At 31.0% G+C, this 22556-nt stretch overlaps 3 protein-coding genes across 4 annotated transcripts; all 3 read left to right on the top strand.

The window, feature by feature from the left end:
- The first annotated feature begins 1575 nt into the window (after positions 1-1575).
- Positions 1576-7116, top strand: LOC109799423 (mitogen-activated protein kinase kinase kinase 3). The gene is made up of 11 exons (XM_020359976.3): positions 1576-2281; positions 2931-3251; positions 3526-3613; positions 3773-3835; positions 3968-4128; positions 4219-4294; positions 4775-4834; positions 4953-5060; positions 5152-5388; positions 6320-6420; positions 6533-7116. Exons 1-11 carry the CDS (start codon positions 2007-2009, stop codon positions 6795-6797), a joined length of 1755 nt encoding a protein of 584 aa, XP_020215565.1. The 5' UTR covers positions 1576-2006; the 3' UTR covers positions 6798-7116.
- A 1070-nt stretch (positions 7117-8186) lies between these two features.
- LOC109799729 (ras-related protein RABC1) lies at positions 8187-13089 on the top strand. The gene is made up of 7 exons (XM_020360351.3): positions 8187-8356; positions 8507-8651; positions 8778-8846; positions 9024-9089; positions 10653-10774; positions 12172-12300; positions 12616-13089. Exons 2-7 carry the CDS (start codon positions 8516-8518, stop codon positions 12721-12723), a joined length of 630 nt encoding a protein of 209 aa, XP_020215940.1. The 5' UTR covers positions 8187-8356; positions 8507-8515; the 3' UTR covers positions 12724-13089.
- Positions 13090-15929: 2840 nt separating this feature from the next.
- Positions 15930-19390, top strand: LOC109799582 (uncharacterized). 2 transcript variants are annotated; one of them, XR_014431834.1, is made up of 4 exons: positions 15930-16434; positions 18710-18848; positions 18925-19168; positions 19313-19390. XR_014431834.1 is itself a non-coding variant. In XM_020360164.3 (3 exons), the coding sequence occupies exons 1-3, from the start codon at positions 16090-16092 to the stop codon at positions 19107-19109; spliced, it is 669 nt and encodes a 222-aa protein (XP_020215753.1). In that variant the 5' UTR covers positions 15930-16089; the 3' UTR covers positions 19110-19302. The 2 variants fall into 2 exon arrangements, 1 of the variants encoding a protein (XP_020215753.1); XM_020360164.3 differs by lacking the exon at positions 19313-19390 and having other exon boundaries at positions 18925-19302.
- Positions 19391-22556: the final 3166 nt, after the last annotated feature.

Genomic DNA, 22556 nt, shown 5'->3' with positions numbered 1-22556 from the left:
AAGTCCAAGCATACCAACTATTAACCAAATATTAAAGCCTTACTACCTTAAAACTTTAAAAGTCTTAATACACAACCAAACAAATATAAAACATTTCTAAGTCCAAGTACATCAAAGTCTAAATACCTTAAAACATCAAAGTCTTAATTAATATCTTAAAAACAAACATAAAATATTTGTAAGTCCAATTACATCTATCAAATATAATCAAGCATCTTCAATAATAAAATTTGAGTCCACATTTAAACGGGTAATCCGCGGGCTCGCGGATTAAATCCGTAAAATTCGCGGACTAAACGGACCAGACCTAAAAAGTCCGTATGATTATACGGATTAAAAAAAATGGGCCCGTTATCCGTGAAGTCCGCGGACTTACGGACCGGTCCGTGGACTCAAGTCCATATAGCCACCCCTACTTATTAGTGTATCTATAATTTCTTTTAATTTACTATAATTAATTGTTTTTTATGAACATTGAATTTCATCAATATAACAATTACTTGGACAAATTTTCGTAAGTAAATCAAATATATAAAATTTCATACAGTTTTAAAATTATTTAATATTTCGCATTTCAACATAGAGTATACTTTTAACGTATATATAAGAAAAAAGTTCGAGAATTTGATCCAAGTATTGTTTCTTTATTTTTTTAAGTTTTATCAACTAACTAGTATTTTATAAAATTAATTATTTAGACGTTACGTGCATGGGATGACACAAATGGTACCACTTGTGTGTCTCTTGGAGCTAGGAGGATCCCACTTTAATCTTTGGAATAAAAATCTTATCCGAAAAGAACTTTACCCAATTAGTTTTTCGGCTTAAGGGGGATGTATTATAATTTAGGAATGGACTGTACTCACTCGTGACATATTTTGTGATTTTCAAAGCCAAAAATAGTAGCGTATTGTCTTAATTTTAATTAATACAATTGAAAATTCTTTAAAAAAAAATGAATACAAAAGTTAAGGTTAAGAAGTGATAATGATTGGAGCGAGTAGTGAGCAGAGAGACATACGTCACGCTGAGGTGGGTGACGTATATGCACACTCCTCTACGCCGGCTTGCACCCGATGATTGCACCTGCGGAATCAAAAAAGGAAACCTAATCCATCACAATAAAACAAAGGAAATAAATAACAAAATAGACACCAACACCAAATCCACCCTCCCCTAATTTGTCCCAATCCACACGCTTTGCCCACAACTTCCTCTTCCACTTCCTCTTCTTCCTTCTCTACATACATACATACCAGTACAAATCTATACAAGATAAAACAACTTTCAACTTGGTACCACTACACTACTTCTTTTCCACTTTAAAATTAATAATCAACCGCACTAATTTATTTCCTGCACAATATATTACTTCTTCTGAACTTTTTATAATCAGTTAACTTTTTTTTAAGAAAGTTTAGAAAATTAGTTAATCCAGTTGATAACACAAAATTTATCTTAAATTTTTAGTATTTTCTCTTAAAGTTACTCTTAACATTAATTAGACACATACTCTATCGATATTTATATTGTATTTTCCATAAGTTTTATACTGTATTTTGATTTAGAAATTAGAAATGGCTCCGGAAAAGGTTGATTGTACTCGGACGCGTGGAAACGTAAAGCAGCGCACAATGACCAATGTGGATTCTCACCCCTTTCTGGACATATACTTTTATTATGTGTATTGTTCGAAAAATGTTATTCACGTGTATATAATAATAGTGACAGATAAAAATAGAAATAAAAAAGAAGAAGAAGAAATAATGCGATAATAGCGTAGAAATTAAGAGGAAATAGGAATATAATTGTGGAATTGATTTGATGTTAATGTTACGTTAGTGAAGAGAGGACTCCCCGTAGTCGTAGAAGAGAATAGGAAGAAGAGAAGAGGGGTTATAATAAGTAGTTATAGTAAAAGGAAAAGACGGTGGTTTATTAATTATTAGTGGGCTTCTTTCTAGTTTGCAATCCCTCTTCTTAGCTCTGTTTTGGGGGAAACTAGAATGCCGGCGTGGTGGAGTAGGAAGTGGAGCAAGAGCAGCGAGGAGCAGGATGAAGAGGAAGTGCCACGTGGCGGTCTTCAATTGAATTTCATCACCAAGACGAAGAACAGGAAGAATAAGAAGAAGCCCAAGAGCTTGGACGACAAGCTCAAAGGCCTTCCCTTACCTCGCCCACCCGATCAACCCTTTGGATCTCTTTCCATGTCTGGTTCCAGCGTCAGCTCCTCAACCTCCCTCGACGATCATCCAATTTCGCCTCACTTTAGTGCCAACAGGTTCCTCGCTTTGCTACTCTGTCTTTGCTCAATCATTCATCTTCTAAACTCTCCACTCATTCCTTCCCTTTTATTTCTCTCTCCACTGCCTTTTTTTCTTTCTATTTATTCATGCTTTCAGGAGTCTCTTCATGGAAAAATTAATTGACAGATACAACTTATCTTCCCTGCCTAATTTCTTCTTTAGATTTCTTATTTTGAGGGATTTAAATTGTGCTTGAGATCTCGGTTTGTTCGATCAAGGTTTTCCAAAACATCAAGGTTTTAGGGAGTCCGCAACTGAAATTCTGGCTCTATCGCTCGCATTTATTCGCAATTTCATACAATATCAAGGACACAGGAAGAAACTGTGACGCCGACTATAATTTAAAATCTTGGTTCTAGTCCTTCAAATTGAGAGAAATTGTGGACAAATACAGCCTCTGGTTGGTAGAAGAGAAGACAAAATCACGGTCCTGAACCGAATTTTAGAACTTTTTAACTTTTATTTTGAATTCTAGGAATATAGGGTATGGTACTGTGCTAAATGGTTCATATTATAATGTCTAATTCTTAGGGCTGATGGTGCTGTTAGAGAGGAATATGGAATGTTCAGGGTGCTTTTCCAGTCTGCTGCTGAATTAATCTACATGTTGTTTTGTTTATGCAGAGGACAAGATGAGGTGAGGTTGAATGTGAGGTCAAAGAGTCCAGGTCCTGGGTCAAGAGGACCTACAAGTCCTACCTCGCCGCTTCATCCAAGGTTGCATGCTTTGAGTCTTGACTCTCCTACGGGTAAGCAGGAGGAGGGAAGGAGTGAGTGTCATCCGTTGCCTCTTCCTCCTGGCTCCCCAACTAGTCCTTCTTCTGTGCTTCCCAACGCACGAGCAAATGGACAGTTGGAAAACGCTACCAGCAATGTATCCAAATGGAGAAAAGGAAAGCTTCTAGGACGGGGAACGTTTGGGCATGTATACCTGGGATTCAATAGGTAACTTTATTATTTAATAAATTATGAATTTAATAAAATCTATTCTTTGGATTTCAAATCAGCAGTTAAAGTTCCACACTTTACCCTCCAAAGTGTATTTCTTCTCGCTTTAGAGGTGCTAAATCCTAAGAACTAAATGCTGACATTAAAGTGCAACTATGTTTACATGTAGTTATTTCATCATTATTCTTTCGGAATATGTACTTCTGCCACAATGACCATATTCTGGACAAATTACCGATACCATTTATGTTCTGCTTGTTATGTTTGACAGTGAAAATGGACAAATGTGTGCAATAAAAGAAGTCAAGGTTGTCTCTGATGATCAAACATCAAGAGAGTGCCTCAAACAACTTAACCAGGTAATTCTGACATTTTCTCTAAAGATTTATATGTGATGCTGTAACACATAATATAGCACTTTCGAAGATCTTATTTGTGCTGTTGCCTTGGAGTTGAATATGTTCAAATAATTGGTTTATAGTTCACAAGGTTATAACACATTCTCTATTTGATTACAGGAGATAAATTTGCTAAATCATCTTTCTCACCCAAATATTGTTCAATACTATGGGAGTGAGCTGGTATGCTAGAATATTCTGAGTTTAAAATTGTTTTATCCATGTATATACCTAATATAGCTGTGTGCACACAGAAGAGAAATTGAAGAATTGCCATCATCATGCATATACCTTATATATATGTCATGTCTTCAGGTAGAAGAATCACTATCTGTATATTTGGAATATGTCTCTGGTGGTTCTATCCATAAATTACTTCAGGAGTATGGTCCATTTAAGGAGCCTGTTATTCAAAATTATACCAGGCAAATTGTCTCCGGACTTGCCTATCTGCATGGAAGAAATACAGTACACAGGTAATTTGATTATTCCAACTCAATTTATAAAAATAGCATTTAATCTTCTTTATTCTCTTTCATATTATCATTGTGTTTTTCTTTTGGCAGGGATATTAAAGGGGCAAACATACTAGTTGATCCTAATGGTGAAATCAAACTGGCAGACTTTGGAATGGCTAAACATGTACGTTCATCTTATCTTGTAAACAACAAATTGCTCCTAGCTCACTTAAGAAGTAAACTGCATCTATTGTTTCTGGTTCGAAAACTGATCAATGACACATGTAATATAAAATTAGATGATAGTTGTTACTTCAAAAGTATTTCTCTTGCTCAAGGTTAAAAGTTGCAATTCTACTGATTCTTAATAGCAGAGACATCCCTCTCTTGGATGCACATGCTCATTCTCACACATTTGTGCACTCCCAGTCTCTCACAGAGATCTAGTGAGCTGGCACAGCACACATACATCACTCACTCATGCAGGATGCATTCCACTCCCTCAAACACTAACTCTCAGTCTCTCTTCAGATTTTGTATTTTAATATTATATTTTACTGGTACAAAGAAATGTGATCTAGAGAGCTTAAAAAATTTAATTTCTGTTTTGATTGTTTTCTGTTTTCTTATGGTATGTATCTGAGGTTTTATGGTTCTGAACCAGATAAACTCTTCTGCCTCAATGCTTTCATTCAAAGGAAGTCCAAATTGGATGGCTCCGGAGGTAAATTGTTATTCCCATTCTTCACCAATTTTGAAATTTATTTTAAAGTGATCCAATTCTTCCATCCTCCCACTCTTCTTTAGGAAAAATTACTGTATAATGATATTTTATTTCTTAGGTTGTAATGAATACAAATGGCTATAGTCTTCCAGTTGATATATGGAGCTTGGGATGCACAATTATTGAAATGGCAACATCAAAACCTCCTTGGAGTCATTATGAAGGGGTGAGATATTGGATATTTCAGAACTAGCCTTTACTTGCATCTGTTTGATGGATATGAATGACCAAAATTGTTTTTTTGTTGGATTGAACAGGTAGCTGCCATATTTAAAATTGGGAATAGCAAAGATATGCCCGAAATCCCTGAGCATCTTTCAAATGAGGCGAAGAGTTTCATCAAGCTATGCTTACAAAGGGACCCATTAGCTCGCCCAACAGCCCAAAAGCTACTAGACCATCCCTTCATTCGAGATCAATCAGCAACAAAAGCTGCAAATGTCAGCATAACTGGGGAAGCTTTCACATACATGTTTGATGGAAGCCGGACACCGGTATACAGTCTTTGATATTTATTTATTTATTTGTTTTCTTTGAAAAGTTATGTTACTTGTAACATTCTAGTTCCATTCTCATAAAATTAACATGCTGCAATTGTCTTGAATTTTATATGACTCAAGATGTTATACTCACTTGATGATATGTAAAGATGATGTACAGTTACTTGATATAAACAGCCTTAGTTATTATCTATATTATGCCAAGTCACTATGATTCAATGTCAGGATATCACCTCATGGCATATGTAGGTTTTTTTGTGTCATGTATGTTGATACATTATGTAGTCCATCTCATGTATAGTATTATTAAACTCCAATGTAACTGAATGTAAATATGATGTATTATATATGAAGTGTTAAGTGAGAATCTTTACGTGAAAATTAAGTGTGTTTGTTGTTTGGTTGTAACTATAGAGTTAGAAACAGGTTTACACAGAGTGAAGGAAGAAAAAAAGCAGCGATTGTTTGTCACATGTATAGATTCATTGTTTTGTTTCTTTATAATAAATAACTTATAAAGCTACATACATTTCCTTTGGAATTTGATATTCTTGCTTTGCTTTTGCTAGTTGTTGGCTTGTTGCAATGTATGTGGAGGATCACCACTATTTTTTGAGTATATAATTGTTGTTTGCTGTCATGTCAGTTTGTCCAAATTCTTGTAAATTTTAGGCATGATACTAGATATACACCAAGTCCCTTTGGAACTACTTGATCCTGGGTTCAAACCTCAAACACTTGCATGCTAGCTTACCTGCCTTCTTATAACAGGTCTCAGACCTCTTTTGTAAGAAAAATAAAATAAAGATGACGCACTTATTTCTCGCACTGAATGATGTGATTTCAAAGTTGAACTTACTGAATTAGCTGTTTCTATTGCTAGTGTTGGGGGAGTTAACTTTTCTTCATTTGTATCTGTTTGCAGCCCGTGTTAGAGTCTCATTCCAATCGAACAAGTATAACACTTGATGGAGATTATGCATCAAGGCCAGCTGTTGCAGCTCCACGTGCATTAAGGAGTCCAAGGTGAAATTTCCACCTGTTGTTAATTATAATTAAGGAACGAGTTTGCATCTCGATATATTCATCACTTTTATGTTATTTGGACTGACATTCTTTTGTGAATTCCCTTGTTCAGAGATAACACAAGAATGATCACATCTTTACCAGTATCTCCTTCTTCAAGTCCATTGCGACGGTACGGGCCAAATCATCAGAGCTGTTTCTTTTCTCCTCCTCATCCGTCTTACACAATAATGGGACAAAATAGTTACACTTTGAATGACATATCCTCGTATCCTATGAGATCAAGTGCCACATTCACTCTTGATCCTTGGTCTGAAACATCTCGATACAGAGCCAATACACCACCTGGTGGATCTCCAAGAATGAGACTCATTTGAGTTGCGGTCTTAAATAGCTATAGAACTAAAATATTGCTAAGTCTCTCCAATATACCTTGTGGTTGCACTTCAATCTGGACTCTGGAGCACAAACTATCCTTAAGATTATGGTCCATTCTTTATAGATGAGAACCAGGTGACGGAAGAAATGATTCTTGCCCTAAGCTCTCGGTGCATTGGATTGGGGAGACCTACTGCTTGTAACAATTTCTTGATTGTTGTAAATGCAATGTGCTTACTGCTTGCTTACGTTTATGTTGTACAATGCTAGTTCATGGAAGAATAAAAAAAATATAAAAAAAAGTAATTTTCATACCTACTCTTTTCTTTTTGAAATAAATTCTATTCGAGATTAGATACGTGTAGGGAAGTGCGAACAGTTGGCTGATTGGCATAATGTTGTTGGATGTGTTTGGTTCACTTTCATATGAAACGTTATTGTGGAACTTGCTAATTAGACGATGGTAAAAGAGAAAACATGGTAATAAGTATTAACACTTTTCTATAAAAAAAAAAATTAATTGAGATTCCTTAGCTGGAGCATCTTTATTCCAGCAAATAAAAATGAGTTGTATAATTTCCACCCACTTCAAATTTATATATCTTCTCTTTCTTTCATATTAATAATTTTCTTTCTTTATTATTTTGTATCACATCACTTATTATTTTTTTTTTCTGTCTTTTCTATTTTTTCCTGTCTCATACTCTCTTCTACTCCAATTTATCCCCAGGTGAAGTGGACGTTTACATTTATCCATAAAAGATATATAACGTCGTAGACATGGGTACTTGCTACTTTTTGTTTTTGATACACTACCTAGTTGCTACAATGTCGTAGCCAGAATCCTACTTTTTTTTTTATGCAAGGATAACAATCCTATGACAATAATGTACTTGATTCTTGTTGAAGTGCTTAGAATTTTGGTTGCAACAGTAAATTTGTCTTTTGTGGGGGCATTTGCTCTGTTTGGGGGCATTTTTACGGGAGTATGTTAGTAACGTTTTTTTAAATTGTATTTTTTTCTTCTCAAATATAAGAAGAAAAAAAATCGTGTTTATTGGCATTGAATGCAACGAAAGTTTGATTAACTTTATTCAATTTAACAATATTATTCTCAAAATATTTATTAATTTAATAGAAATTATATTTCTATTGACTTTTTATATATATCAAGTTTTAATAAAAGATATTTTAAAAAATATGTTACTTTTTAAACAAAATTAATAAAGTTAAACGATGTTAACTAAAAAAAAGTTAATTTGAATTATTTTTATTTCTTCGATGGAAGAGTAATTTATGTGTTATGTTCTAAAGTGAAAAAATAAGAGGTGTCTGTGCATTATTTTATGTTATTTTGGGGTTTTAAAAACTATTGACATTTTAATTTGAGTGATGCTTGTTCGTGAAGCAAATGCACAATTGTGGTTTTCTGAATCAAAAAGAGATACCAGGAAAAAGAAACTGCAACGCTCACGCACGTGCTAACATTACCTCTTTCTTACTCGCATCACTTCTGCTGACCTTTCTTCTTCAATTTTCTTTCGATTTCATTCTTTAGGTAACCGAAAAAAAATGACGAATTTCTCTCTATTTACTGTATATTTTATTTTAATAATACATTTCTTATTCTCAATGAAATGGAATCAATGCTTATTATTATTATTTTGTGTGTGATGATGGATTTTTAACGTGTGTGTGATTAACTCAGTTGAGTGCGATGGATTCGAGTTCGGGGCATCAAGAATTCGATTATTTGTTCAAGTTGTTGATGATTGGAGACTCTGGGGTTGGCAAAAGTAGTCTTCTTCTCAGTTTCACCTCCGATGCTTTTGAAGATCTCTCGCCAACTATTGGTCCTTTTTTATTCCTCTTAAATTTTAATTACAATTGTTTTCTCATTTGATTTGTATATTACAATTTACAATAGCCATTTATAATGCACCTTTGTGTCTTATTTGATTTGATGATGCCTCATGCAGGTGTTGATTTTAAGGTCAAATATGTGACGATGGGGGGTAAAAAGCTTAAGCTTGCAATTTGGGATACTGGTATTCACTTGTGTCATTAATTAATTATTGTTTCACTGTGTTGTGATTCCTCTTAAACTTTTTGCTTATTGGCGCTGATGAGTTGTTCAGTCATGGAGGATTTTTGCATTGTTAGTTAGAGCTATTGTGGCTAATAGCATATTTGATTGATTCTGCTTGCTTTTTTTAATAATGCAGCTGGTCAGGAGAGATTCAGGACGCTGACAAGTTCTTACTACCGAGGGGCACAAGGAATCATCATGGGCAAGTTTCTGTTTTCCACTTTTTGAATTGTCATCTACATTTATAGGATTGGATTAGGTGCAATGCCTTGAATGACTACCTGAACTAGAATGTATTCGATGGATATAAATATTGCTCATTGTTCCATTAATCTGGTGCTGGTTATGGCGAATTCCTGTAAAATGAAATCTTTCCCATTTGTTTCAGTGACAGGAACTGCTTATGGTGAATGTCTGTAAATTGGAATATTTCTTATTTGTTTCAGTGAAAGGACAGTAAGAAGTACTCTTTTTTAGTCTCTTACACATTCAAATAGCATAAGTTTATATATCACCAGATATTTTTACGTGCATTGAAAATAAAATTTGAATCAATACTCACTTACTTAAATATGGAATTTTGGCATTTTTCTAGGGACAAGTGTTTCCTTTTAAATTAAACCTATTACCTTACTCTTGGATAATCTAGTACATTCTATGTTATATTCGTTGAGGTAGTTAGTTCCTTGCTAGGAGGAGTTAAAGATAAAACTTTCCCATGCTAGATTATGGAATCTCATCCTTATTCCTCCACCATTCAGGCTTTTTGGTTGCCGCACATAATCAAAACATGTGGTTACTTGCAAATTAACTTTCATCTTACCTTTTCTTGACTATTTTTCTGATCTCTTCTGGGGGAGTTTGGTGGCCTCATGATCCTGATTCTTAGCATACCATATCTATATCTTTTATAATCAATCCAATTTTCATTGATTTATCCTGATCAGGGTTTTAAATAGCAAGCTATAGTGGCATAGTGGTGCAGAGCAGTCCCTTCCCACTACAAGGCTGCCGTGGCAGAGCGATTTAGTGTAGTGGTCATAGCAAGCTGAATAGAGGAACTATGTGTTTACTCCAAAAAAAAAAAAAAACCTCTAAACAAAGAAGTTAGGGCTTTTTTGGGTGGTTATTTTCAGGATTTCAATTTCCAAAAATGAAATCTACTGTTAAAATAGACAATAGTAGGGAAAAGTTTAAAGAAAACCTGGATTTAGAAGATGATTGGTGATTCTTATCTTGGAAACTTGTATTTGACTTTTGTTGGTATTTACTTGTATGTTTCATTTTAAGACACCTGTGACTTTAGATTGTTCATTATGAATGTCTCTAATTTTGAGTAGTTTTTATCATTTTTAAGAATATATATTTATATAGTATTCATTATAGAAACTAAATAAAAACTTTCAAAATAGTGGTTATCCACTATCTTGCTATAGCATTTTTGGGGGGCAGCTGCTATGTGCTGTTATCTGGGATTTAAAACTATGGCATTAATATTAGTGTGTAAATCCTGGATTCCTTTGGTTTGTTGATGAATTGCTCCGTTACCCAATTGATCTGTGTTATTTCAATAACCAGACTGGAATTTTCTTTCTATTGTTGGTCAGATTCACCACAAAATGGCTGCAATATCTGTAATTCTATATTAGGTGCAATGTGTTTAATGGTCTTTGGAAACTGGAAGATTTTTCTTCTTCCAAGTTTGTGTAGTGTTGAAATTTTACTTTTGGATTAGCCGCTAATTTTGTTCCCATAACTGATGCAGTTTACGATGTGACCCGGCGAGAAACATTTACAAATCTTTCTGAAATATGGGCAAAGGAAATAGACCTTTATTCAACAAATCAAGATTGCATCAAGATGCTTGTTGGAAACAAAGTAGATAAGGTATCTTTTTTTTGAGAAGTTAACAATCATATGCTCCCCTTATATAGTGTAGGATGCTTGAGTTGTGCAAAATCAATATCACTCTGGTACTAGTTTTCTTGCTTCCGGAGATTCCTAGTAAACTTAAATATTTAGGAAATTTTTGTACGCGGAAATTACTATTAAATATCTTTTAACCAAGTTATGTTTCATCTATAAAATATCTTTGAACCAATGTATGTTCATTTCATTTAACAGTTTTGCTGTAAGGGTGAGGGGTGAAATCCTTTGCCACTGTTCTGTCTGTGGGAGTCTTGGTGTTTTATGATGTGTTGTTAATACCTGAGTTTTAATCAAAAGTTTTCTCCCTTCCATCTGTTATGGTACAGAGTTTTCTTTTTTTCTCTCTTCCGTTAGGCTTTCAGCATGCCTTTGTAGAGAAGTTTCTATTACAGATTTACAGAGGGATTTGAGAGCTCTTTCGATCTAAAGCACATGCCTTTTATTTCATTTGTCTTGTTTTCACTTCTGGTTCTTCTAACATGTTTGCTTATATTCCTTGAAGTAATGATTTAAAAAAAAAAAAGAGAGGAGACTATTGGATATCAATAGAGAAAAGTATGTTGAAATCTAACAAAAAGAAGATAAGGAGGTAGGCTTGATTTCATGTTGGCCTCTTAACTTTACGTCTCTAGCTTCAACTCTTGCATGTGCTTGTCAGCTACATGTTCCATTTGTTTTGTATTCTAACTTCTGCTTCATATCATAGCTTATTGTTGAGAAAAGATAAATAATAATAATAATTAAGCAGAAGCAAAACTAGATCTCCTTATTTTGAGGAAAGATTACAAATAATAATAGTTAAGCAGAAGCAAAACTAGATCTTTTTTTCTCCTATATAAATAACAGTAAGTTCCTCAAGCAACAAGATAATTTCAGGTATATAATAGATGCACAAAATAGAAAAAAAAAATATAAATCAATAGGCACCAAATTTTAACATTAGAAAACTCAATGTGAAGTAAAATCCCATTGGACATAGTCCAATAAAAACTTCACCAATAATAATTAATGAGTACATCATAAGTCTTCTTAGAACTACTAGGGATCACTAGAAGTTTTTCTTCTTCTCTCCATTTCACAAAGAGGCACAAAGTACACAAATGCACATTCGACTCTCTGATTTCTCATCCTTTTATAGGATTGACCTCACATTTCAATTGTCACCACATTAGATGCTAATATAATTAGCATATTGGGCTTTTGGCCCATTCTCCAAGTGTAGCCTTTTTTTTTTTAAACAAAGTCGGCATGATCCTAAATAAATTGGTGACCCACTTGACACTTATTACTGAATTTTCTTTTCTTGCATTCCATTAGAGAACTTGACATGCATGCTGGTGATATTTGTTTTTCAGGAGGGTTATAGAGTTGTGACAAAGAAAGAGGGAATAGACTTAGCCAGGGAATATGGTTGCCTATTTATCGAATGCAGTGCTAAAACTCGAGTTAACGTTCAGCAATGCTTTGAAGAGCTTGTTTTGAAGGTATGTCATGCGCCACATATACCCGTTTCCTATCATTTCGGCAGTAATTGGTGTTCTGTATAAATTCACTAATGCATGTAAAAAAGTTACCATCATAGTGATATTTAGAAGGCTATGGTAAATTTCTTTTCTATACTCCTCTCTATATGTGTGGATTTGAAACACAGATTTGTTTAGTTTCAAAAATTAAGTTGAGAACAAGAAAATTTGGTTTAGGGATTGAAATGGATTGCGTCTTTGGAATCGAGATGACCTAATGATTATGACCATGGTATTGCTTTGTTCTTTTATTTATTTTCCTTTGGATGTGTGCAGATTCTGGACACACCTAGCCTCTTAGCCGAGGGCTCAAAGGGTGTAAAAAAGAACATTTTTAAGGACAGACCACCCCAATCTGATGCATCCACAAGTAGTTGCTGCTGATTTGAAGAAAATTTCACTCAAACCTGCATTTTAAGAATTAGGATCTCCAACAGAAGGGAGCTACGTCCATTTTCTGAACCGGAACATAATTTGCTGGTTGTTTAGTATCAAAGGAAGCCATCTTTTTTAGTTTCAGGTTCATGTTTTGTCTTGAATGTTAGATGTAACATAATCATGGTTGGTTTCTACAATTTTATTTTCTTTCTGGATTTCTTGTTTGTCTGAGTCACATTTAATTTCATATATAGACGTGCAAATTTAGAAGAAGAAAAATTATATGGATATCATCAGACAGTTTTTTCATAGGAATCTAATTTAGATTGTATATAATGTGGGTAATAATATTACTTCAACTGTTGTTGTGGCTGTGCTCGAGCAATTTGGCTATATGTTCGGATAACAGGTAGAAAAGTACTCTTGCAAATTTTAAATTTTTAATGCATAATTTCTGAATCCAATGTGCAAAATGAAAAAGGAAAAAAATGTTACTTTGAAATTAAAAATACTTTTTTAAGTTCTTTCAATTATAATCCAAACATGCACTATCTCATCTCATTGTGAGCAAGTATTGAGGAGTAAGGACAGCTAAATCGCTCTGAAGATATTTGTGCTGTTATTTCAATGTAATGTAAAGGATCAAATGTCGTTAAATCTGAATTATAATGCACAGTCTCCCATCTTCAATGTACGCATCGAAGATTTAAAAATATCAAATGGTGTGAAATCTAAACTACAGTGCTATTCATTCTCGTTCATCTCGGTTTAGCAGCTGAAATTGTTAAAATGAGAATAGAAGTATTCTTTTACGTATCCTTACTTATTAATATATCTTATTTAAAAGTTTTCAAGTAAAGTAAATTTAATATTTATTGTTATTTTTATTTTATCAAACACGCACACGCTGTTCGTCTTCTATTTTTGGTCCCTTGTGTGTTAATCACTCAATTTCCAGACCTGAAGGGAATAACAAGATTATAAATTATTATTTCTAAATTACATTCCTTATTCTTCATTGTGCATGGGTGTGTTCATAAAAATATTGAATCTCCGTTTAACGTTAATTTATCAAATATGTTATCACATTTAGGGTTTGTTTACTTCATTTTTTTTTAATTTTATTTACTATTTCTATTTTTAATTTATAAAAATCTTAATACATTGTAATTTTTTTTTCTTGTTATCAAATATTTGTATGGAAAATAGTAAGAACAACTCCCCTCCTCCCCCCTCTATTTCTCATTTAACTATCTGTAAACAAGAAATAAATTGAAAATAAAGCGATAGTTATTGTAAATTAAAAGTAAAAATAGAAAATAAACAGACCCTACTTAGCATCTTAGGTGTGAAATGAGGTCTATCTTTCAGTACTAAATTCAATTATTATGACATAAAAAAAAGGGTGTGAAATAAATATTCAATCCGTTAAATAAACACACTAGGTTGTGCATTTAACAACTTACATCGCATGTTCATCATGATGTCTTAAAAGATGACAGATTTCACCTTTTCTTTTCTTACAGATCTATACGTTTTATAAATTATTACTATCAGGCTGCGTTACATACTTTTAAGGAAAATACATCCCCTATTTCTTTTTTATTTTCATTTCTTAAACTCTTGAAAAAATTAATAAAATAAAATTGATGTATATTTTAAGAAGAGTCACGGTTATATTTTTAAAACTTTATAAATATAAGAGATGAAAAGAAAGAAAAATGAAAATGATTTTTACTCATATTTTAAATGTAATAAATAATTTAGATAAAAACAAAGAATTACAACTTTATTAATAATTATTTATTTAATATTAATTGTTAGAATATATAAATTATAGTAACTATTTTGAATAATAAAGATAATAATAATATTATTATTATTAGCGAAAATTACAATTTTGCTAACATGTAAATATCGCAATTAAAAATTTGGTTTAATATTCTAAGAATATGTACTTTTCAATGGTGTATCATCTACTAAAAGCTTTATAATATTTTCATTGCTTGACATAGCTTTGAATAGCCTCAATATGAGAATCTTATATAAAATATTATTACACAATAATCTTTTTAAATTAAGGAGGGTTCAAACGATACCGATATAATTTTTATTAAGTATTACATTACTTAATAATTTTATATTAAATGTGAATTTTGTAAATTCAACCATTTGATTCAAAGTTCATATTATTTTATATGTTTATATTAAATTTTGTTAAAATTGAACAACAACTTAAAGATAATCAAAATATTTATATTTTATTATATTTTAAAATGTATAATTACGTTAATTTATTTTATAAGAATAAAATATTAAATTATCTTATATTAATATAAAATTTTGTATATATAATTTAAAAATAAAAAACTTTCAATCTAACAGTTGGATTTATAAAATTCACATTTAATATATTTGATAAGAGTTACACATGTGTCGTTTTGAAGCCTCTTCATTTAAATTTTGAGAAATTCTATGGTACCCATCTTATTTGAGAGGGTACCGGTACAGTCTTTTATATTTTATATTTTTAATAATTTATTTAAATAATATTTATGATATTTTATTTTTTCAAATTTTAAATTATTTAGTCATTTTATTTTTATTTTATATATTCTAATTTATTTGTAATAATATTGTTATATATTTAAATAGTTTAATTTTAATAATTTTTAAGTATATTTTTATCTTTTCACTTAAAAATTTTGAATTTCTATATTTTAATTTTAATAATTTTTTAAGTATATTTTTTATTTTTTTGTCTTAAATTTTTGAATTTCTATATTGTAATTTTAATAACTTTTTATTTCTACTATTTATTAATTTTTTCCTTTTTTAATATTTTATAATATTATTAAAATCTTATAATTTTAATCTCTATAATTTTATCTTACTTTTTATTTTATAAGTATAATTTAGATTATTCATTTTATAATTAAATTAATTTTTTAAAATTTTATAAGTTTACATAAAAAATGTATTAAAATCTCTCAATTTTAGAAGGTACCGTAGCAACTCCCTTAAATTTTTAGGTTAATACTGGTAGAAAATGAAGCGATTTGCATATTTATATACACCTAAAAAATATTTATAAGCTCAGTTAAGAAAACACGATATAAATAAAAATAAAATAAAATAAAAAAAGAGAGAGAGAAAACGATTGCATTTTGTGTTCAGCGGTATTTTTGATATATTTCAAGTAGAAATGTAGTTGTTTGTTAACCACTGAATGTTTGATGAGAGGTCAAAAATATCTCATCTGACAAATAATTGAATGTTTGATTTGATAAGAAGTCCTTAGCAGTTATGGTTGCAGAGATTCCTCACAAACACAGAAAAATCTCAGATTTTGGTTCCTAAGTCACAACTACGATGGGTGCATGCAGAGCACCCATTTGCCATCTTCCCCTGTGGAAGCCCAAAACCAGAATCCAGAATTCTCAGAGCAAAGCATCAACACCACCACCTATTTTTAGAAACAGGCGCTTATTCCTCTTCTCTCTGCCCCTCTCTAGTTTCCTTCTCCTTCCTGTTCCTAGCTTTGGTGATGGATCTTCTTCATATGCTGCCACAATGTTTGACCCATTAACTGCTTCTGAAAGAGAAGCAAGTGCTTTAGTTTCACAGAGAGTGTCTCAAGCAGTGGAGTTGCTGGAGAAAGGGAGGGAATTGCAGGCTCAGGGTGACTTTGGTGGTGCTCTTCAATACTTTTCTCAGGTGATAATAATGTGCACTTTTATTTATTTATTTTAATTTAGCTACTCTATTTTGTGTCCTTTCATTTCCAACTAATCTTAATGTTACACTTTTAATGTTTTACATACAAATTATCAAAGTAAATATCATTTTGAAAATAAGTTTAGTTTTTGTGCATTGTTATAATGATAATTTTATACTTTTAATCGATCATAAATCATGATAAATGTGTAACACTCTGTGATTGAATGATACAATGTTAGTATAATGATAATTTTATACTTTCAGCTAATTAGAAATCATGATAAGAATGACTTTAAAAGTAGTTATTAGGGGTAACAATTTCTGATCGAATGAAACAATGTTATTATAATGATAATTTTATACTTTCAGCTAATTAGAAACCATGATAAGTATGACTTTTAAAGTAGTTATTAGAAGTAAATGACACAATGCATATACTATTTATTCTTTGGAAAAAAGGAGAACTTATAGAGTGTTTTATAGACTAAAATGTCTGTACAATCTCGATAATTAATTTAGGAGATTACTCCATTTAGGTCGTTACTTTTGAGTTTAAGAGTAGTGCAGAGATATTAGGCTTTCCGTGTAGCTTCTTGCTTACTAAAGTTTGGTGATGGATTATTATGGGATTGCTCATCAAAATTATAAAGAAGATCCTGAAAGTATGCTTAATTTAAAATTGAGTTATAACTGTCCTTACCATGTGAAAACATTTATTGAGAAATAAATTATTTCAATGAAAGATCAGAGTTGTGAGAGATCCACCTTTTTTAAATAGAATTGCCTTAAAGGAAGCTGATATTTTCTATTCCAGAAAAGTTTTGCTACAAGTAATACTTATACGGTATACCAGCAACAAAAACTAGTTTTGAAAGTTAAAATTTGTTAAGAAATATGTAATATATTTTGAGATAATGAACATCCTTGTGGATGTAAACATGAAGGCTCGAACTACCTTAAATAAATTGTGTAATTTTTTTTTTTAATTTTGTGACATTTGTGTGTACTCTTATCATTGTTGTGTGTAAAAGAGAGTTTTTTTTTTCCTATCAAAATTATCCCTTCATTCTTCAACTTTGCTGATTGTTTATTTATGTATTATGATTATGTTTTTCAGTTAGCAGTGGCGTCGTTCCTTGCATGATTGATGTTATCTAAGTTACAACATTGCTTACATGGAAGGCAAATCAGTCGGTTTTTTACATTTTTTAATGACTAGTTTATATTTGTAAATTTCAAGAAAAAACAATGCTAGATGAGATTAGTCACAGATATACTGGAAACCGGGGCAAATATTTATGTGACTGAATGATTGTCGGTTCACTTTGGAAACTGAAGTTGCCATATTTATTTATACGGATATAGAGAAGTAACAGATTGAGCATAAGTTAGTATTCTTTGCAGTTATATTCAAATATTTGATCTACCACTATCGGGCATGGTATAGCTTTTGAAATTTTGGAAAGTAAACCTGAATTGTTAATGTTACCTGCCAAAAATTATGCATAAGACCACTTTATAAAGTTTTGCATCTGTATGGCCTAAATGTAGGCATTATGTGGTGTCACTGTACTATTTAAATTTTGATTTTGGAACACAACAGAAGGGATATGGAATTGGAAGCAGCGCAAATACACCACACAATGTCAATTTTGTGAAATACTTATCATAGGTTGAGTATCATGTAAAATTCATGCCAAGAATTGGGAAGTTTATAAGAGTTTAGTTTGAAACAAATGTAATATTATGTTAATGTGAGGTTTGCAGTAGTTTCTTCCATCGCCCGCTAAACTCAATAAAGATGAGCTTTAGACAAGCTTGAATGGGGGAAGAACCCCAATCAAGTTCATAGAGCTTGCAGGGTTTAGTTCAACACCTCATTACTAAGATTGCTCTTTAGTTCAACACCTCATTACTAAGATTCAAGCTTGCAGGGTTGTGTATCCTCCTGTCTTAATTTGGTCAACAACTTGAACTCAGCTTAGGTGTATGAAAAATTTGCATGGAAAGTTTCATATTTGGAATCAAAACAGAAATATATACTCTAAATGATTTTAGTGGCTAAAGAATTTTTAAAGTCACTATGGGAGTCCAGTTTCCGCTCATAACCTTGCAACTTTCTTCAGCTAATTTATACCTGTTGGCTCAACCTGAGCTATTCCATGGCATCACATGTCACTTCCAAAGTTTGATTTAGTTTATTCTAATATTCCATGGTTTAATCATCTGACTGATGCTGTAACGCGGTACACATTCCTATCTGTCATTTCAGGTTATTGAAAGCTACAAAGACTTGGCATTCTCAGAGTATGCAAGGGTAGGAAGAGCATTGGCCCTATATGAAGTTGGTGATAGAGAAGAAGCAATAGCTGAGATGGAAGACGTTTCAATATCTTTAAAAGGGTATCCAGGTATATTTCTAGCATGACTACACTGCAAAAGGAAAACTCTCACTTTTATCTAATTTTACATATTTTTCCCAAGCAGAAATACATGCAGCTCTTGCAGCAGCCTTATATGAAGATAAGCACGCTGCTTTGCTTGCTGAAAACCAGTTTGCCATTGCAACTCTGCTTGATCCCCATTTTACAGACCTTTCGTATGTTAGAGACACAAAGCACTGGCCTCCAAGTTTGGTCAGTTCTCTGCAGCACTTCATCACACTATCTTAAGAGTTAAGACCATACAGAATATTTATACTTCTTGTTTGACCCATACCAAGCAGTGCCAGGTATATGAAAACTTTGGAAGTTTACACTTCAAATATGTAACTTTGTTTATATATTTAATTTTTTCAATTTTAACTCTCTTGTTTCTGAAATGTAAAGTAACGGTGATATAAATTCTCTCACTGTTGTCTTTAAATGTTGCACAGGAAGGTTTTTCCCAAAATTTGTGACACTGTTTCTAATTCAGAAGCTGAATTGTTAAACTCTATTAAATTGTTGTAGCATTGCAGCAAGCTTTCGATAGAAAATTTGGTGGTTATATGAATACTAATCCATTGAAAGAGTGTTAAATAATGTATCATCTCCTTTTTTCTTTTCCTTTTTCACTAGTGGCCGCACAGAGTGATTAAATGGATGTTTAATTAGTCTTTGACTCTTTGATCTCTATAGTTTTATAAATTTTATTAATTTTTATAATTTAAAATGTTTTATTTTATTCTTTATGCATATCAATTTTATTTTCATATAATTATAAAAACTATATTTTTTAGTCGTTATATAAATAGACTACAGGGATAAAAATGAACTTTTTTGTATAATAAAAATTGTATATATAAACTAAAATATAACATTTTAAATTATAAAAAAAAAGTAAAATTTATAAATTTACAGGGATGAAAAGCTAATTAAACTTGAAACGAGACACAAACCCTTCCCAAGCAGTATTCATAGTTAAGGTAATATAAACCATGGGTATTGGTCATCTCTCGGCTTCTTGTTCTAGTATTAATAGTTAAGGTATTTTGTCGGTGTGAATTTTTTAGGTTTAGTTATTCATTTGGTATTGACAGTTATATTAATTTTTATTTTTTTGTCTTTATAATTAATTTTTCTTTTAATTTTTATAGTTTTATAGAACTTACATTTTAGTTCTTATATTATGAATAAGAGGAACTGAAAAGAAAAAGATAATATATGTGTAAAATTAAAATATAATATTTTTAACTATAAAAGATAAAGTTAGTTCATAGAATTATAAGATTAAAAGTACTAATTTTTTATATTATCGTCTAACGATAAGTCAGATACATCATTTAGAAAGCTATATTTCTTAGATAACGATTGTGAATTTGTGATTAGTAAATTTCTTCAATATTTTAAAATACATACTTCGATAATAAATAAAAGGTTTGATACTAATGCTAAATAAAAAAAATAGACCCAATTAACATTGTTTTTTTCCATACATATCCAATTTAACATAGTTAACTCTGCATAATGTAGAACAATTGGATAATAGTTAACTCTGCATAATGTAGGACAATTGAATAAAAGCAAAAGGTAGAAGCCGCCCAATAATTTTGGCTGGAATGCAAATGTTGTACTAGAGATTAGAGAATGACGTAATAAATGATTCATCCAAACTATGGGTTGATTAGTTAAGTTGGTCTTTCTCTCAAGTTGGGTATATGCTCTCTTCCCAAGCAGAGAAATGCTTAATTTTAGAATTTCATTGTCTATCTCACTTGTCAAAAAGATCAGATTAGGGTATATGAGAAAGGGTCCTTCAAGTCAGAATTGCAGTTCTAGAGATAATTTTCATATTTATTTAATTTCCACTTTCTACAAAAATTAAATAACTACAACTTTACAAAATTTGTCAATTGTGAACGTTTATTTAAAATCTATTTGTGAAATAATTAACTAGTAATTTTTACTAACGTGACACTCTTGATGTTGATTATATTATATTCATATGAATTTGACGCATGTTGGGATTCTATAATACAGTCTCTGAAATGACACGTGGCAAACAATTGCACATCAATTTATTAGTCATGTTAGCATTTAACATGAAGGGAGTTAGTTTACTTCATGAACTATTATAGTCTAAAATAAAATTGATTTATTTCTAAGAAAGATATAAAAAAAATGTTACATTTTAAACTTGGGAGAGCAAATTAAATTTGAACATTCTCATATTTTAAAAGACTAAAAATATATTTATGAAGAAAAGTGTAATAATAATATTTAATTTAATAATTTTATTTTGATTATGATCACCTAACTTTTTTTATTTGGTAAAAAAGATTATAATGATAAAAATGAATATTGAACCTAAATTTTCATGAACCTAAGTCTACCGTAGTCATCTGACATTCATATGCATATATTTAAAGTTGTTTAATATATATATATTATATTAAACATTCAATGTTTTATGCATAAAAAGATCAATTTTTCATATAAATATTTATAATAAAGGTATACTATTGCACTATATAATAGACTTGCTAAATGTAAAATATACAGTATATTAAATATAGTTTTTAATGACTGCTTTGAATTATATACAATAATTTATTGATTAGATAATTGACCCTAATTAAAATTATTTTATCATATTTATTAATTAATTAATATTTTAATTTATCTTGATCATGTTTAAATTATATATTTTTTAATTAAATTTGTATATTATTAACTTCTTTTTTTTTTTCAAATATAAGAATGTTACAGTTGAATTTAAAAATTTAATCTAATAAAATGTTAATACTGTGTATAACAATTGTTCTGTTGTGTAAAAATTATAGCCTTTCATATTTTAAATATAACTAATATTTTAATATGTGTGATAGATAAAATAAAATAATATATTTCAAATTATAGAGATTAAATTTGAGAGATGAAAGAGATTAATAAAGTGAGTTAATTCATCCTGTGACCCTAATCCATTGTATATGACTATATGGCGCTATCATGCGGGAAAAAAATAAAAATTAATGGTGGTAGAATTGGTGGGGAATTTCATGATAGGGAAGGCCACAAATATCAGAGTTTGGCATATGTCTATTACTATTAATTAAGCTTAACACTTTGCCATCTAATTGCTCATCTATATGCTTGGGGACTCCGAAGTAATGTGGATTTTGAAAATGACGTGTGCAATAATATGATAGCATATAACATTTGTAATAATTATGTGAGAGACTCTAAATACTTACATAATCAAATGTGCATTTTGAAAATGATGTGTGCAATCAATTTGGATCAGTGTGACTGAGTTATATATGTAAAATATTCTAATTAAGATGAGGTATAATTTATCTATTCAGTGTTCCACGAAAAATCAAGGAAAGAAAAGAATATAATGAAAACAAGCATTACTAGGGACAAAAAGATTATTGCATGTCATTTTGATATATTTGACTATGGTTGCCTTGCCTTGTGGATGTAATTGGACTGTCTTGTTTATTATGCTTGCGTGTTACAATAAGATACGGCTAGAAGAACCTGTGGATGTAATACTCACGTTATAGTAGAATGAAACTTTTAAAAACTAAAGGTAAGATCATTTTTAATTAAAAATATAATTAATTCAATTATTTAAAACAATATAATTATGATATTTAAAATTCATAATAATTAAGTACGCTCTTATTTTCTTTA

The sequence above is a fragment of the Cajanus cajan genome, chromosome 2 (genome assembly GCF_000230855.2).
Source record: "Cajanus cajan strain Asha chromosome 2, NIPB_CcT2T_4, whole genome shotgun sequence".
NCBI lineage: Eukaryota > Viridiplantae > Streptophyta > Magnoliopsida > Fabales > Fabaceae > Cajanus > Cajanus cajan.
The sequence above is the reverse complement of the archived record's forward strand: the minus strand, read 5'-3'. Positions and strand labels throughout refer to the sequence as shown.